Source organism: Pelophylax lessonae, assembly GCF_965119305.1.
Source record: "Pelophylax lessonae genome assembly, chromosome: 11".
Lineage (NCBI taxonomy): Eukaryota > Metazoa > Chordata > Amphibia > Anura > Ranidae > Pelophylax > Pelophylax lessonae.
In genome coordinates, this window is record NC_138778.1 from 31,774,064 (window position 1) to 31,791,475 (window position 17,412).

The 17,412-nt window shown below is 40.4% G+C and overlaps 1 protein-coding gene across 2 annotated transcripts in view; it reads left to right on the top strand.

The window, feature by feature from the left end:
- Positions 1–15,465, top strand: part of TMEM100 (transmembrane protein 100) — a 55,204-nt gene extending 39,739 nt beyond the window's left edge. For both annotated transcript variants that reach the window (XM_082272531.1, XM_082272532.1), the window contains exons 2-3: positions 8,102–8,283; positions 14,284–15,465. In XM_082272531.1, coding sequence (XP_082128657.1) covers positions 14,350–14,748 — 399 coding nt within the window. In that variant the 5' untranslated portion in view covers positions 8,102–8,283; positions 14,284–14,349 and the 3' untranslated portion in view covers positions 14,749–15,465. The remainder of the gene's footprint in view (positions 1–8,101; positions 8,284–14,283) is intronic.
- Positions 15,466–17,412: the final 1,947 nt, after the last annotated feature.

Consider the following 17,412-nt stretch of genomic DNA (forward strand, 5'->3'; position numbering starts at 1 on the left):
CACAGGTGGTGTGAGGAGGCATCTTCTTGCCACTGCTCCTAATTGCTAAGGACATTTGTTTCTACCTCAGTAATTGCTGGCACCTACAGTGACTTGGTCATCTACAGCCATTTGAACCTTTCCTGACTATAGCAGCCAGTTCATGAATACTCAAGGTTTTATCTGGCATTCTGAGATGAGCTGCTTAGCAGGGACTGCTTAACATGATAGATCCCAATCCAAGGAGACGCAGTCCCACTGAACTGCAACACGCAGGTCCCTTCAGTGCACAATCCAGTTACAGTTCCAAGGTGGCCTGCAGTGCTCCCTCTCAAGTGCCTGATATTGACATCCTGGAACATTGTCCCCTGCTTGAGTCGCTATATTCCTCATTGTCTTCCTTTGGTTGGATTTCTTTGCAGTTATGCAAGATTTTGTGGGCAAAATTGTAACTTTTTTTGTTGACCTTGACTTTAAAAACAATACACATACCTGAATGCCTTCCCATCCACAATCATTATCTGACCTGTCTGCAGCTTTAAAGCGGAGTTCCGGGCACAAAAACGATTTTTTTTTTTGTGCCCCTCCGCTAGGTAGAGCTCACCTGAAAAGGAATTGGATAGTTATTTTTATTTTTTTTGTTTACTCACCTTTTTATTGAAGATCGTAAATACTCACCTCTGACTGCTTCCTCCCTCGGAGCCGCGGCTCACCCCGTCACTTCCTGCCTCGCGATGATTCCTGGGAGCTAAACGTCATAGCTCCCAGGAATCAATGCGACGGCACCGGCCCCGCTCGTCATTTCCGGGCGACGCCGCATTCCCCTGCTAAACAGCTTCTGGGCATGCCCAGAAGCTGTTTAGGAATGCGGCGCCGCACCGGAAGTGACGAGAGGGGCCGGTGCAGTGCATTCTGGGACACGAAGACGCGGAAGAAGACAGAGAAGAGGACCGCGCCGGCTTCAGCTGCCCACAACAGAGATGGAAACGCTGTGGAAGAAATTTTCTAAGTAAGTATTTCTTCTAAAAGGTAAGTGCGAACCGGGACAGATCAGAGGCTAGCCATTGTGGAATGTGCTAGCCCTGACTGTCCCGGGGGTATGTTCAGCAAAAAATCATTTCTGTGCCCGGAACTCCGCTTTAACGACCTCTAAAACTCCTACTGTAGAGGCTATATCTGATGAAGAGTCTCAAAACTCCTCGCTGAATGAAACTGCCCCAAAGGAGTTGCCGGTTTAGAGAGACCATTTCAACTCTTATTGATGTAAGGGTCACCTTAAAAATAGAAGCACAGCCTGTAGCTTCTTCTAGCGCTGTTATAAGTTTGGGATATAAAAAATATAAAAGATAACCGCGCTAGGCAAAAAAGAAGAAAAAAGGAGCAGCAGCTTCAAGTGTGACAACACCAAAACTGTAAATAAATTATAACAAGCTGCGCTAAAACGATAATACGTGCTATGATCACACGTGTGTATATAAAGTCCCAATAGTCTCTTGATACAAGTGTATTCTTTAGTGTACAAAGATCTTCAACAAATATAGGACCTTCTCTGGTAATTCGATCTGCTTACCAGATATTGGTAAATAATAAGCCAATTTCAAAGGTTTACTCCCAATAACACCGGAATGATTCTCTCGTTATTGGTGATCCGCTGTGTTCCCAATATCTTGGATCATAGTACTTCAACCAGTGTTGAAACATACATGTGGAAAAAGAAAAAGGGTCCTATAGCGTAATACTGATACAAATATGTATACATAAAAGGGAACCCAAAGGTGCAAGTGTATATATTGAATCACACCCAAAAACTGTGAAAAGACCAAAAGGAATACCGCAGAAAAGTACACTGAATAGCCCACCACCAAGTGTACCAACTTCTTACCAGATGTATATGATATTAGGTGAGATATAACGTAAGGTAAGTTCAATGTCAGGATGATAACCACCACCGATAGTACGAACTGCTTGCCAGAATTAGATTAAAAACGGCAGGATAGAGAATATATATGGACCCTCCAAAAAATGAACTGGACTGCACCAATAGTAGACAGCGACCGCCACCCAATAATGCCAACCGCTTACCAGATGCCAGGTATATGTATAGCCAATCAGAAGGGGATGATTCCAGATCATGAATAGTCCAGTGTTCAAAACCCAATGATTCAAATAACCTGGCTGATGGTGTCCTGTTCTGGAGGTTGATGTAAAGCTCCTCTGATGACTCTTCTATGGTTGGGTGACTTTTGACTCTTCCCAGCACGGTGACTGGACATGAAGGGGGAAATCTCTCCCAACTCTCGGCTTCTCTTCCTCCTGCTCACAAGTGTCCACAATCAGGGGAAAGTTCCCCTTAAAGTGTCATTCCACCTTGTGGGGGTCCTAGGCCTGCAATGTGCAGACTGTAGACATGAAGCTGATTCTACTCCGACCTGTGTGAGGTCTCACAATGTGATTGGAGTCTTCCCAGATCCATAGTGCAGACACAGAACGGCCCTCACACCTCTCAACCAGTACAAGAAGCCTCCATCTTCCATCGGGACACAGAGGAGAGACAGAGAAGATCCTCACACAGGTTGCCAAAAGCGGTAACCCCGAGCCACACTCGGGGTACCGCCAGAAGCATTGCTGGATCCTGGTAGTGGGGTTACTTACCTTGTCACCGGGATCCAGCGATGTATCCCGGCGGTGTCTGGCGGCGGAGCTTCCTCCCGATCCTCTCCGTGCCCCGGCTTCCGTCTCCTGCGACGTGACGTTCGCAGGGGGGTGGAACCGGCGGAAAATTCAAATATAAAACACACCAAACACACCGATACATTGCAAAATAAAAAAAATCACATTAGTTTGCCCCCCAGTGCCCTTTACTGCAGTTTTACTGTACTTTATATATATATATATATATATATATATATATATATATATATATTAGGGATGCACCGAATGTTCGGCCACCGAAATTATTCGGCCGAAAATAGCAAAAAAAGCACTTTCGGTGTTCGGCCGAATAAGTAAAAAGGCCGAATAAATTTGTGCCGAACAATGACGTTTTTAATGACGCGGATGGTGGGTCGGTAAGCCCAGATTGCGGGTCCCCGACCGGCGACCCGCCATCCCCGAGCATCACTGTAAACATAGCCGGAGGCACTACAGGAAGCAGAGCGGATGCTTCCTGTATAGCCGCTTAGCGCCGGCTTCAGGCGGAGTGATACCAAATGTACTCCGCCTGTGACAGGGCACAGGAGCCATACAGCAAACATCGACTCTGCAGATGGAAGGGAGGTAAGGAGAGACATGAGAGGACAGAGACACGAGAGGACAAGAGAGAGAGACACGAGAGGACAAGAGAGAGAGTGAGAGGACAAGAGAGAGAGTGAGAGGACGAGAGAGAGAGAGAGGACAAGAGAGAGAGAGAGAGACATGAGAGGACAAGAGAGAGAGGACAAGAGAGAGAGAGAGAGACATGAGAGGACAAGAGAGAGAGAGAGAGAGACATGAGAGGACAAGAGAGAGAGAGTGAGAGGACAAGAGAGAGAGAGAGAGACATGAGAGGACAAGAGAGAGAGAAAAAAATTGGCAAAATAAATGGAAAAAATGCGAAACACCGCGTTCGGTATTCGGCCTTCGGCCAAACATTTTATTATTATTCGGCTTCGGCCAAGAATTTCATTTCGGTGCATCCCTAATATATATATATATATGTATATATGTATATATATATATATATATATATATATATATATATACACACACACACACACATATATATATATATATATACACGTGTATATATATATATATATATATATATATATATATATATACATATATATATATATATATATATATACATGATGCGTGTATGTGTGTATATATATATATATATATATATATATATATATGTATACATACATACATACTTTAACTTATTTATAGTTTTTTATTATATTATAATTTATGATTTTGTGTTTCAAACTTTATCATAACCGAGATGTTATAAAGAAGAACGCACAGTAAAAGGAAATCATATGTAAATAGTTGGTTTGGGCTGCTCGTTCATGCAAAATAATTGTACCGCTTTCAGCACCTAAAATCCGAAAGAATCATACCGCCAGGGAGGTTAATCGATGACTCCAAAGGATTAATTTACTAAAGCAGTAGAGATATTACACTGAGCAAAGTGAATGTTTAATATACAAAATGAACATGGGATGTGGCTAGTAAATAGGGTGAAGCTATGTTCACTCTGAATACCCAATTGTGTGCAAAGAAAATAGACAAAGGTAAAATCAATTTTTCATCCATGTAATTGGATGATTGAGGTAAATACACATTCACTATATTTACAAAGCTCAGTGAACATTTAGTTTGCTAAATGCACAGTGTCTCTGTTCCTTAAGTAAATCAACCCTGTCGTGAATCATGAAACCAAGTTGGCATTATTGTTACCTTTTGGATATGTATTACAAGTTCAGCTTTATTTAGCTAAATAATCATTTCCCTAATTGATTACCTGTTTCCTCCCTCTCTCTTGTTTTTTTTTTTTTTTTCTGCAAAACAAAATCCTTATTTTCAGTTGGGAGGCTGATAAAAGAGTCTCTGTCATCAGATTTAAAAAAATGCAGGTAAAAAGACAAAAGAAAATCATTTTTTTGCAGTGTTTTCCTTTTCATGGATGATTTTTATTAATTTGCAATGTGCCTATGAACTTGCTAGAAAACTCCAGGAAGGATCAATTCTCTAGCACAGCCTCTTGCCCCCTTACAGGTCATAGACCTCCCCTTTTCTGGTGGTGTCTAATTACTTTCTATGGTAACTCAACATCTCCTCCAGCCTCCCCCATGTTACTGGATCAAAGTGAAAGAAGAGCGCGACTGTTATAATCTAGTCATGGAGTCCATATTTTTAAGAATTTGGGATGAGTATCCTTAAGCATAGCAGTGCACCATTGACCCCCGTATTGTTTCAGAAAAATGAATGATTGGTTGCTTCAATGCCTTAGCCAATGTTCAATGCCCTAACCAATGTTTTCCTGGCCACCAGGAATAGAAAATTCCAGTTTTCTTTTGCGTTTACGAAGATCTGAATCTGGTCCAAATAGTAATGCCTCCCAAGGATTGCGAACTAGGTTGGCACTCAGAATAGTTTTATGCATGCAGGATGGAGTGCCGCCCCAGCTCTATCCACCTAGAAGGATTGGTAGATTCTTCCTCCAATGCCTTTCGCTCAAACACCACACAGACCGATCATAAAAAAGAGAAGGTACTTCATGGTATAGTACGTATGTTCAGTTTTGAACATACGTACCCTCTCTTTTTTTACCCTCTCTTTTTTATGATCGGTCTGTGTGGTGTTTGAGCGAAAGGCATTGGAGGAAGAATCTACCAATCTCTCTAGGTGGATAGAGCTGGGGCGGCACTCCATCCTATTGGAACCCTGTATACAGTTTACCACTTACCAAAGCTAGACTCCATGGGGTCATCTGGTAGGTGTGTGGAACACCTGGTGGTGGATTTTTTTCCCTCTCCCTACCTCGCCTAAGAAGCACTTTTTCACAGCACTGAGCACTTTAAAAGTCACTGGACTACTATTTGTTTGTTTGCACTACATTTGCATTTTTGCACATAAGGATTGCTTTCATCATATGCATAAGTTGTGAACAAAAGGAAGTCACCTTTTTTTTTGATTACGGAGTACTTAAGCCATCGGATGGTTTTCTGTTTTGTTTTTTGTTGGTGACACTACATTTGCATTTGCATATTAAGACTGTTACTGGTACATAATTTAGAGACTTTATAGAGTCTTTTTGCACTGTCACATTTTTGCGATATTTTGCACTGTGCACTGTCACTTTATTTTTATATTTATGCCAAAGATTATTTGTGTGTACACCATTTTAGGTAATTTATGTAATTTTTATCACTTCTGAGCGCTGTCTTATCCTGTTTTGCAAAGAAAATAAATTAATTAAATTTGGGAAAAAACATCAATTTAAATGGAATTAACTCCCTTTTGGGAGTTAAAGTGGTTGTAAAAGCACAAGGTTTTTTAACCTTCATGCATAGAAAAAACCTTCTGTGTGTAGCAGTCCCCCCAGCCCCCCTAATACTTACCTGAGCCCCCTCTCCATTCAGTGATGTCCAGGAGAGCCTCTCTGAGGACTCGCACTCCTGATTGGCTATTGGCAGCTGCGGGAGCCATTGACTCCCGCTGCTGTCAATCACAGCCCGTGAGCCAATCAGGAGACAGAGGGGACGGGGCCAAACCGCAGCTCCATGTGTAAATGGACACACAGAGCAGGGGCACGGCTCTGGTGCCCCATAGCAAGCTGCTTGCTATGGGGGCAGCCGACAGGAAGGAGGAGCCAGGAGCACCGGCGTGGGACCCGAGAAGAGGAGGATCCGGGCCACTCTGTGCAAAACCATTGCACAGGGCAGGTAAGTATAACATGTTTATTATTTTAATGAAAAAAATGTAAGCTTTACAATCACTTTAAAGTAATTGTGAGCATACTATGTTATAGGAACTTTCTAATACAGTGTTGTACAGTTATAACTATGGAGGCACCATAACTGATTTTGCTTAGTTTTAGAAATGATCTTTCTTACACTTTTTACAAGGTTAAAGTGTTCTGCCAAGTGACCATGCATCTCTTCTTCCTGATAGTGGGGGCGGGATTACAGGACACCTTGTGCCTGTATTCAATCAGGGCCGGATTAAGAGCATCATGGGCTTGGTGCTGAGGATTTTGAAGGGCCTTAAGGGCCGTGCCTTGGCATGCACCCAGAGGAGGAAGGGTGCAGCCATGCATGCCTAATTCAACATGGGATGCTCTCTCTGAAGCCCATAAACACATCCATGCATCGGCAACTGTCCCTCCTTGTCCGGCCTTCGTGCTGTGTGGGGAGGTTCTGAGGGAGCTGCCTGGGGAAGCGAGCATAGAAGCCAGACTTCTGTGTTTACAAGTGACAGAAGAGCGGTAACAGTGAATATGGCCAACCTGGGGCCTATATAAAGGTAGGGGCCTGGAGCTGCAGCTCCAATAGCCCCTACGTTAATCTGGCCCTGTATTCAATAGTCTATTCAGCCTGAGAAGATGAAGGCTGTGCTTGAGCAAGGTGCATGTTCAAGAGGCAGGCTGTGATTGGGAGAGGATGTGTGCCAGTGGCAGACTGTGATTGTTATTGGTTGAGGGATGTGGTGGCTGCACAAACTACCCCAAGCACACATGCTACATGTCTGCATAGTGTCTGGTACCTCTGAATGACCAGCCAAAGGATGAAAACTGACCAGCTAACACAGATCAGCTTCTGTGCTTTGTGGTCAGTTTAAAACCGTGGTTTCCAAACTGTGGCCCGCAGGCCAGATGAGGCCCTTTGCTTGCATTTATCCGGCCCTTGGGACACTACTCTCACTGATACAAGGTACTGTTCCTCTCACTGACACCAATGGTTGGGCACTATGTCTTCCACCAAGAGCAGCGATGGGGCACTATGCCTCCCACTGATACCAACAATGGGGCGCTATTCTTCCCAATGACACTAAAGATAGGGCACTATTCCTCCTCCCACTGACCACCATGTCTGGCGCATAGTTTACTCCCACTGATGCCAGGACATTTTCTACTTCCACTGGCCACAGTCCAGCCCTCTTAAAGTCTGAAGGACAATAAATTGGTCCTTTGTTTGGAAAGTTTGGAGACCCCTGGTTTAGAACAAGCAAGAAAGTTTATTGGCCAGACCAACAAGGTACTTCAGAAGGAATTCCTGCATGAAAATGATAGAGACTATGACTTATAAAATACACACATAGAAAAAAATATTTTGAGTAACATACACTTTTATTAAGAACCACTTTAGGGTTTGGCTGGAGCTGAGCTTCTTAGGAAATACCTAGGAAGAACTATAAAGGATATGGCCTTTAAATTCAGACCAATATATCATGTTAGGTGACAAGATAGCTGGAAAACACATAATTATTACTGAGAATTTAGGTCTTAAAAGGGTTGTGGAGGCAGATCCCCCCCAAAGCCTGGCCCCTTTCTCCTCTGCACAGTCCAGTTATAACTGCAAACAGACGCCTATTCACTCTCTTCTGATTTGCCTCCCAATTTTTTTTCTTTCCATAGAAAACCTTCGAGCTAATGATGTGTCATCTGTAACTCAGCTCCAAGCTGCAGACTGCTATTCAAAGCCAGCAGGCACACTCTGAATATTTCCTGCTAAACACAAACTGGACTGAGTCAAAATCCATGTTTTGTTGATTAAACACTCTGGGGATTTGTCATACCATGGATTATAGATTTTCACGGTAGGTTCAAATTTTAATGCTTGCTTGTAAATCAGAATTGTTGCACTTGGTATTTCAAAGACTGCTGGCATTTTCTGCGCAGAGAATTAGAGAAAAACAAATTGCTGAAATTATGTAGTGTTTCAATATATTTGAAAAATGCAGAAAAAAAAATAAATACATATTTTAAAATCTGTAGTATATTGTTAGGATAAAGTATGTTTCTAGGCATTGCTGCTTTTTTTTTTTTTTTTTTTAACGTTTAGTAACTCAATGATTTCAGCAGATATAGTTTTATTTAATCCAAGATTATTATTATCTTTTCTAGCTTTCATTCCATAAATGTTTTTTTCTGTAATGTATACTGTTAAATTGCTATATTGCTTTTCCTAAGTAGTTTATTAAATCTTATCATTTTATACAATGGATAATAATAATTACTTTAGATATAATTACATGACTCGTGGCTGCAAGAAAAATTAGAGAAGTAGCCGGCCAACGTTAACGTTTTATGCTATAATACTACTTTTTTTTTTTCAAATTTTATCTTTATTTAAGTTCAGTTACATATACAATCTATCTATTACAATCCAACTTTTTAGTTTTATAAATGTTATAATAAAGTATATGCCATATACAAAAAAAGGAATATAATATATATAATAATATATATAATATATATCATATAATACTACTTTCAACTTGATATGCAATACTGGCTATTCACATCTATCTATCTATCTATCTATCTATCTATCTATCTATCTATCTATCTATCTATCTATCTATCTATCTATCTATCTATCTATCTATCTATCTATCTATCTATCTATCGTATCTGTCATATCTATCTATCTATCTATCTATCTATCTATCTATCTATCTATCTATCTATCTATCTATCTATCTATCTATCTATCTATCTATCTATCTATCTATCTATCTATCTATCTATCTATCTGTCTATCTATCTATCTATCATATCTATCTATCTATCTATCTATCTATCTATCTATCTATCTATCTATCTATCTATCTATCTATCTATCTATCTATCTATCTATCTATCTATCTATCTATCTATCTATCTATCTATCTATCTATCTATCTATCTATCTATCTATCTATCTATCTATCTATCTATCGTATCTATCTATCTATCTATCTATCTATCTATCTATCTATCTATCTATCTATCTATCTATCTATCTATCTATCTATCTATCTATCTATCTATCTATCTATCTATCTATCTATCTATCTATCTATCTATCTATCTATCTATCTATCTATCTATCTATCTATCTATCTTTCTAACTATCTCCATTCTTATATTAGATAACTGAAGTGACCAGTGTGATTTATTCCAAATAACTAATTATAAAGAAGTACTCTATATTTCCTAATTCTGTTATAACGTATAAAAATAAATAATACATTTTAATTTACTATACTTTTACTCAAAAAAAATATAAACAAATGTGTTTCGATCTTGATTTTATTTCTGTAACCTGCAGCTATTCTAAATATGATAAATAATAGAAATATGAAGAATTAGAAATAATTATAATGATCTTTTTTACATTGTAACTTCCAGAAATGCAACATGCTCTACTCCTATCATATATTTTAAGGGCTAGTAAGGCTAAATCAGAGAAACGCTATTTAAAGACTTGGTCACTGACTTCTATTATTACTTTTTGAAGAAAATAGTCTATCAGTTCCACTATACCAGAATGGAATTGTAATTTGATGGTTTGATCCCTGGTACACAGGATATGAAAAATGAAATATTTAGATATAGGGTGTTTAAGATGAGGGAGAATCCTAAAGGCAGTTTAAAGTTTACATAATTTTTAGTTTTTAATTGAAAAAAAAAAACTATTTTAGTGTACATCTTAGTTTTAGATATAGGATAGAAGGATTAGAATCTCTTTATTTGTATTGCTGTCTGTGTCCCTATTGGTTAGATTTATGCTTTTGATTAGTCATGACCATTATTGCCAAGACAGAAAGTGATGAGAAGTCCAAGTTGTCACCAGAACAAGAGGTGACAGTAAATCTTCCATTTGGGACGGCTGACAAAGAGAAGACTACCCCTCTCTTTGTAGACCTTTCTGTTCACCTTAATGTTTTGTCTATGGGGCAGCAAGTGAAGGGAAATCTCCCCAAAGGAACACAGACAGCAAAAAATAAACTAATTTGGATTTTAACTTATCCCTAGTTTATCCAGACGTAAATGAAAATGTTCTAGCTTTTTATGCACATTAACACAACTAATAGATTTCAGTAAATATTTTTCAAAATATTTTTTTACAGAAGCCCATTAGAGCACTTAGAGCTTTATAGATGAATCTATGAATCTGTCCTCACAAGAAACTGTTTTATGCCCATATGTGCCAATCGGCTTCTAGCTGTGGTTTCTGCAGTGCAGATTTGAGCATGAAGCAAGGATTCTGATTGGTTGCTAATGAGCAAGAATATTTTCTTTGTAAGAACATCTTCATTTTTTATCATGTTTGTGCAGCTGTTAAAGAAGAACTCTGGGCAAAAAAAAATTCTCACATGCAGTGGGGCTATGCCCACACTGCATGGGTTAACTGCTCATTTTTGTCAAGGGGATTTCAGAGTGGAGATATACTTACCTAATCCACCAATCCTCTGAGCACAAGATCCCGCTGCTCCTGCTCCCCCGTACATTAGGGATCTTGTGAATGGACTGTTCCTGACATCATCACGCTCATAGATTGACTCTAGATGTGAGGACAGCAGGAATAGTCCACTGCTGGGCATGGGGGAGCGCAGTTTTCTGAAGGATCGGGTAAGTATAGCCTTCTGGTGCACCCCTAGACAAAACGAGCAGCTAACCCATACAGTGCGGGCACAGCCCCTTGAATCTAGATGTGAGGACAGCAGGAATAGTCCACTGCTGGGCGTGGGGGAGCGCAGTTTTCTGAAGGATTGGGTGAGTATAGCCTTCTGGTGCACCCCTAGACAAAACAAGCAGCTAACCCATACAGTGCGGGCACAGCCCCACTGCATTGGAGAAAAAAAATAATGGAGTTATGTTTTAAGCAATTTGTTAATGCATATAAAACAAAGTAGGCTTTCAAGTAAAGAATGTAAAATTCTTAGTAATTACATTATGATCATGTTCAATTACTGAGTAATGCTGAGGTTATATTTTTTGCATATTCACAATCATATCAGCAGTTACTGCCATGTTGCAAAAAATCAGTCTTGGTAATGTACGTTTTCTTTGCAAGTTGATAAAATGCCCAAAATTATCAGTTTCTAGCAGCAATACTCAATTTTAATAGCTCCACCCCCAAGGGGCTATTTTGTTAGAGCAGTCTATCTGTCTTGTTTTTTTTTTTAATGTAACCTTTACCTTCTGAAAAAACAGGGGTTGATTTACTAAAACTGGAGAGTGCAAAATCTGGTGCAGGTCTGCATAGGAACCAATCAGCTTTCAGTTTTTTTATTTGTCAAAGCTTAATTGAGCAAGCTGCAGTTGGCTACCATACAGAGCTGCAACAGATTTTGCACTCTATAGTTTTAGTAAATCAACCTCACAGTATGTTGGGGCCACTTATCATGAATTAAATGTTGGTTTATGTAAAGCAATTTTGATTACATTGAAGATAAACATTGCACATTTTTGGAGAGTATTGAATAGAAATATATTTAGTAAAGTAGTATAATTGAAGCAATGTTTTCACAATACATCTGACTTGCTTTAGATTATTCTCCAGAAGAATAATAGCAACAGTTACTTTTAACCTAATGTTGCAGCTATTGCTTTGTTCTGACTACACACATGAAAGGTAATAGTAGTCTCTTGAAAGCCAACATATATTTTGAAAGAGTGGAGAGTCAAGTTTTCAATTCTTTCAAATTGAGGGATATTCACTCCCTCAATTTGTCCTAGTGACCACCGTCATCAGAATGGAAAGTGAAGGGAATTGTTATCAGAACAAGGATAGGGGGTAAATCTTCCAATGGGAATGCTTTCTGTGGCAATAATTGTGTAGGAGAAGGATTTCCTCTCATCTTGTTACTATGAGATAAGGAATAAAGAGAAATCTGCCAACATAGGATACAGATTTAGGATGACCACTTTTTTTTTTCAATCAGTCAGCTATTGGGCTGATCGAAAGTAGGGCTGCACCGATATCGGTATCGGTGCCGATACTAAGCATTTTTACTGATATCGGTACTTGTGGAAATGCGCCGATACCCATAACCGATACCTTCTGGCTTGGTTTTTTCAGCTGTCAGCGGGATTTACCCGCAAATAGCTGAATTGTAGAGAAAAGAATGTGAGAAATTATTGGTTGTTAAGGAGCGGGGGTTCAGTGTCCTTAACAAAAATCTCTCCACAGGGTTTCCCCTCCCTGCCTCCTCCTCCCCTCCCACCAGCTGTCACCAGGCCCGGACTAGCCGGGGCTGCAAGTCCACTGCAGCACTGGGTGTACTGACAGGTACCGCTCCACTCACTCAGCAGCACAGATTGGATTAGTATGGATCCAATACAATTGTTTGACCAATGACTGCTACCTCCATTCCTAGAATTCACAGGAGGTGGGTGGAGCGCTACCCTACCTCCACCCCACCTGTCCAGTCACTGTCACAATTGGAGTTTGAGATTGGGGGTGTGCCCAATATGCTGGAAAGGGGGGGGGGGCGGAGGACCGTTGCTATGGGTGGCAGGCTGTGCGCTTCCTCCAGGCTTCCTGCATGCCATTTTCAAAAACGCTGCTGTGTACCCTGAGCAGTGCCAGACACAGGGGGGGGGACTCTCCACTGAGTGCTGGGTAGGTGGCTGGTGTACAATCAGCTGTGACTTGTTGTCCTCCTGTATCTAGGACTATCCTGCACTATCTGGAGTTGGACCAGGGGGAATGTCCATCTTCAGAGAGGGCAAGATAGGGGTCTTGTGACAAATAGCAAAGAAGAGTGTGGATTTGATGTCTCTGGGTAAGTCGGGTAAGGTGTCTGTGGGTACATGTGTGCGGTGTCCCTACCCTGCCCTCACTTACCCCCCTACCCTGCCCTCACCCCAGTCTCCCCCAACTGCCCCCCCCTCACCTCCCAAACCACCACTCTACCTACTCTTCATAGGCAATAGGTATCGGTAATTTTTATCGGCAAGTACTTAAAAAAGTATCGATAGTCATACTTGGTGTTAAAAAAATGGTTTCATGGTAAAAGAAAAGCAACTGATTCCTCCATCCACCCAAGTGATGTAGATAGAGGAAATCTTCCTGCTGGGAAATTGTATTCTGCCAGCGTGACTTTCCGCAATCAAAATACACTGATAAGTGGTTGCAGCCGCGGTTTGAGATACGTTTTCCAAATCCTTGTTCTGTTGAACTGAGGCAGCCATAAATTGAACGAAATTCCGCAGGTTCATCCTGAACTGGCTGAATTTAATCCATATATGGCCACCTTTAGTTAACAAAATAAAAAAAAAGGCTTTGGCTTAGATACCAAAAACAAAATTGACAGCGCTACCACCCTGAAATTTAATTTTAAAAAGAGGTTAAATACCTTTCCAGTGCCCTGCTCAAAGCCTCTCCAAGCCATAGGTACACAACATTCAAATGAGCCGGCAGTTGAACAGGTAAAATCGTCCTTATTGAAAACAATTTCAGGGTAAAAAACCAGGAACAAAACAACAGTTGACACATTTCAGCCTGTGCAGGCCTTAGTCATGTTATGCCTGCACAAGCTGAAGCGCATCAACTTTTTTTGTTTCTAGTATTTTACCCCACATTGTTTCAATAAAGAAGATTGGATTTTAACCTGTCAGGTTGACGGCTCCTTTCAATGTTGTGTACCTTATATCTTAGATTTACTTTAAGTTCTTTTCTTTTTAGGTTTGTTTGTTCTTAAGTACTTGTAAAAAAGACCTTTTTCAGGTCTGTTTGTACCTTAGTTGCATTTTTTATATTTATCTAGTTACTGCAAATGTGTATTTGCGTCTTGTATCTAAACCTCTTTCATGTATTTATGTAGCTTTAGACAATTTGGACCCAATACCGAAGCTTTCTAAGAGATTATTTCAGACTTTCCTGCAACAAAATGGTGGAGCAGCCAATTAAAGACATCTTGGGCCCTCCAAAGGCTTCAGATCCCATGATGATGGAGAAACGCAATGACTGTGTAATTATAACGGTTCCGAGAGTCAATGAAAACCAGCTAACTGCAGCGACGGGTGGAGCTGAGCTCTCTTGCTATCGCTGCACAATACCTTTTGGAGTGGTTATTCTTATAGTGGGAGTTGTTGTCACAGCAGTTGCTTATAGCTTCAACTCTCATGGATCAATAATCTCTGTTTTTGGGCTGGTCCTACTATCTTTTGGACTTCTCCTGGTCTGCTCGAGTGCTTTGTGCTGGAAAATTCGACAACGGAATAAAAGGGCAAAAAGAAGAGAGAGCCAGACAGCGCTGGTGGCAAATCAAAGGAGTTTATTTGCTTGAGACTTGGAGGACAGAAAGAACATTGGTGAGACTGCATCTGCTTTAGTCATTTGGACCAGCTGGAGGGGGGTCTTGGAAACCTCCATCTTCTTGGGATTTTGTTCGCATGAGACAGAAATTTTTAAGAGTGTAAAACGACTGAGGAGGCTTAGAAAATGGAGAATTTTGTCATAATATTTGGCATGAGTGAGGTTCAACAGAATTCAGACAGTCAGTATTTTAGTTTTTATCCCATAAATTGTCCTTTCTGTGTAATATGTTCTTGCAATAGATAGTGATAGTCAGCTGCTTTGCCTAAGGCCATTGTGCTCTGTAATGTGGAGGTTTTGGATGTATAATGGCGTTAGCTTTACACCTTGTGGACAACTGCCTCTTACCCTCAAATCAAAGTGTTGCAAATGAAGATGAAAGAGGTTTCTCTTATGCTACTAAGTAATTACACTAATTTTTGCTAAAGGTACCCAAACACTGGGGAAATTAGATAAGGGATGACCAGACCTTTATATGGCTTTCCTTTTAGGTAGCAAACTCATGTACTAAAAACTGAAACCTGACATTTTAAATTGTGAAGGATCTTCAGTGTTCAAAATGTAGTGACATGTGGTCGTTAATCTAGTTACTGTGCTCTGATCTACTATTTTAATGTGCATATACAGTGCACTATTCGAAACTCCTATTTAGTGCATGTGTATTGGTAACGTAAAAGATATCTGTGTTTTTGTTAAAGGAAAAGGAATTGGCAGCACTCCAGGTTGAGTCAAAATCCAGATTTATTGACTGGACATCCAAATATGACAATCGTGACAAGGTAGACGCGGTTCACACACTGACTGTGTGCTTAATCATTACCATGATTATTTATCGTGTGATTATCATTACAATGATTAAGCACACAGTCAGTGCGTGAAACGCGTCTACCTTGTCACAATTGTCATATTTGGATGTCCAGTCAATAAATCTGGATTTTGACTCAACCTGGAGTGCTGCCAATTCCTTTTCCTTTATCAAGTTTTCACCGAGGCGAGCCGGGGCATGCACCAGTGTGAGTCATCAGGCAATTACACCACCTTGAGCAGTGAGTTCTTGTCTCTTCTTCTGTGTTTTTGTTGCCATTGCTTTAGCTGTCATTGCCTCTGCATGCTTTACCAAATGACAAATGGGACCGTACATTACTTGGAAATTTCAGTGTGTTTGGTCCATGGTGGCCTGCAGCCTCCCTGCCTCTAGATACATTGTTCTTTGCTGCTGCTGATAGTTCCTAGAGGGGAATCTCAAGAAAAATTTAGCCTAATGTAGGTAGCCCCTGTCCTTCAGCCCCTAAAGATTTTACCTCCTTCATGACCAAGCCATTTTTTTGCTATTTGGCACTACTTTAACTGACAATTGCACGGTCATGCAACACTGTACTCAAATGAAATTTATATAATTTTTTTCACACAAATATAGCTTTCTTTTGGGGGTATTCGATCACCACTGGGTTTTTTATTTTTTTTATGATATAAAGGAAAAAGAGAATTTAAAAAAAAAAACAATATTTTTTTACATTCTGCAATAAAACATATCCAAAAAAAATTATAAAGTTTGGCCAAAATGTATTCTGCTACATGATTTTGATAAAAAAAGTAAAAAAAAAAATCTCAATAGTTGTATACTATGGTATACATGCTGGAATTTATTTATTTTTTTTAATACTACTAATGGCGGCGATCAATGACTTATAACGAGACTGCGACAGTGTGGTGGTCAATCTGACACTAACTGATGCTGGGGGGAACTAACTGTTACTGACATCACAAGTGACACTAATACAGTGATAACACTATATGCTGTTTTGGAATTGTATGGAGAGGGATAGGCTAAAAAAATTCAGGCACCGTCCCTAAAATAGTAACTATACGCTGTCACTGTACTAATGACACTGGCAGGGAAGGGGTTAACATCTAGGGTGATCAAGAGGTTAAATATGTGCCCAACTATGTGTAATGTGTGCTGCCTTTTACTACTTTGCAGGGATGAGAAACTGACAGATCACTCGCTCTGTACAGAGCTCTGTGTTGTTTACCAACACAAGAGCTTTGGGCTGTGGTTGCACACAGCAGATCAGCAGGTCCCCACCATGAATTATTGGCCGGGACTTGCTGCCAATCTTCTGCTGTGTGCAATCACAGCAGATGCCGGGAAACCTGAAGTAAGCAGAGACATGTGGGCACGTCGCTTTGCCTACATCAGCCATCCATCTGCAGTCCACTCCAGTAGTGATCGGGAAACGTTACTTTGCTACATAGGCAGACAAAACTTGGAGGATGCAGGCCACAAAAAGAGAGCACACACAAACCTGTTTCATGTATTGTATGGCCCCTCTTTAACATCTTGTTAGCTACAGAGGGGCACTGACTAGCCAAATGGTTCTTTATAAACTTTTAAAAAATAACGGCAAGATCTCTTTTTAACTCTTAATGATATTCCTACAAGTAGTGATGGGCTTGGGTGTGTTCAGAGTAGGATCCCCCAAACCCATGTGTGAATGCCCACCAAGTATTTCCCAATCATCTACGGCCTTAACATTCTTTGTACCACAACCATATGTACACACGCCCCATGTATGCATGTGGCTGTGGGGCAGGGAATTCCCTGGTCGCGGATGAATGACCCATACTGGTAACA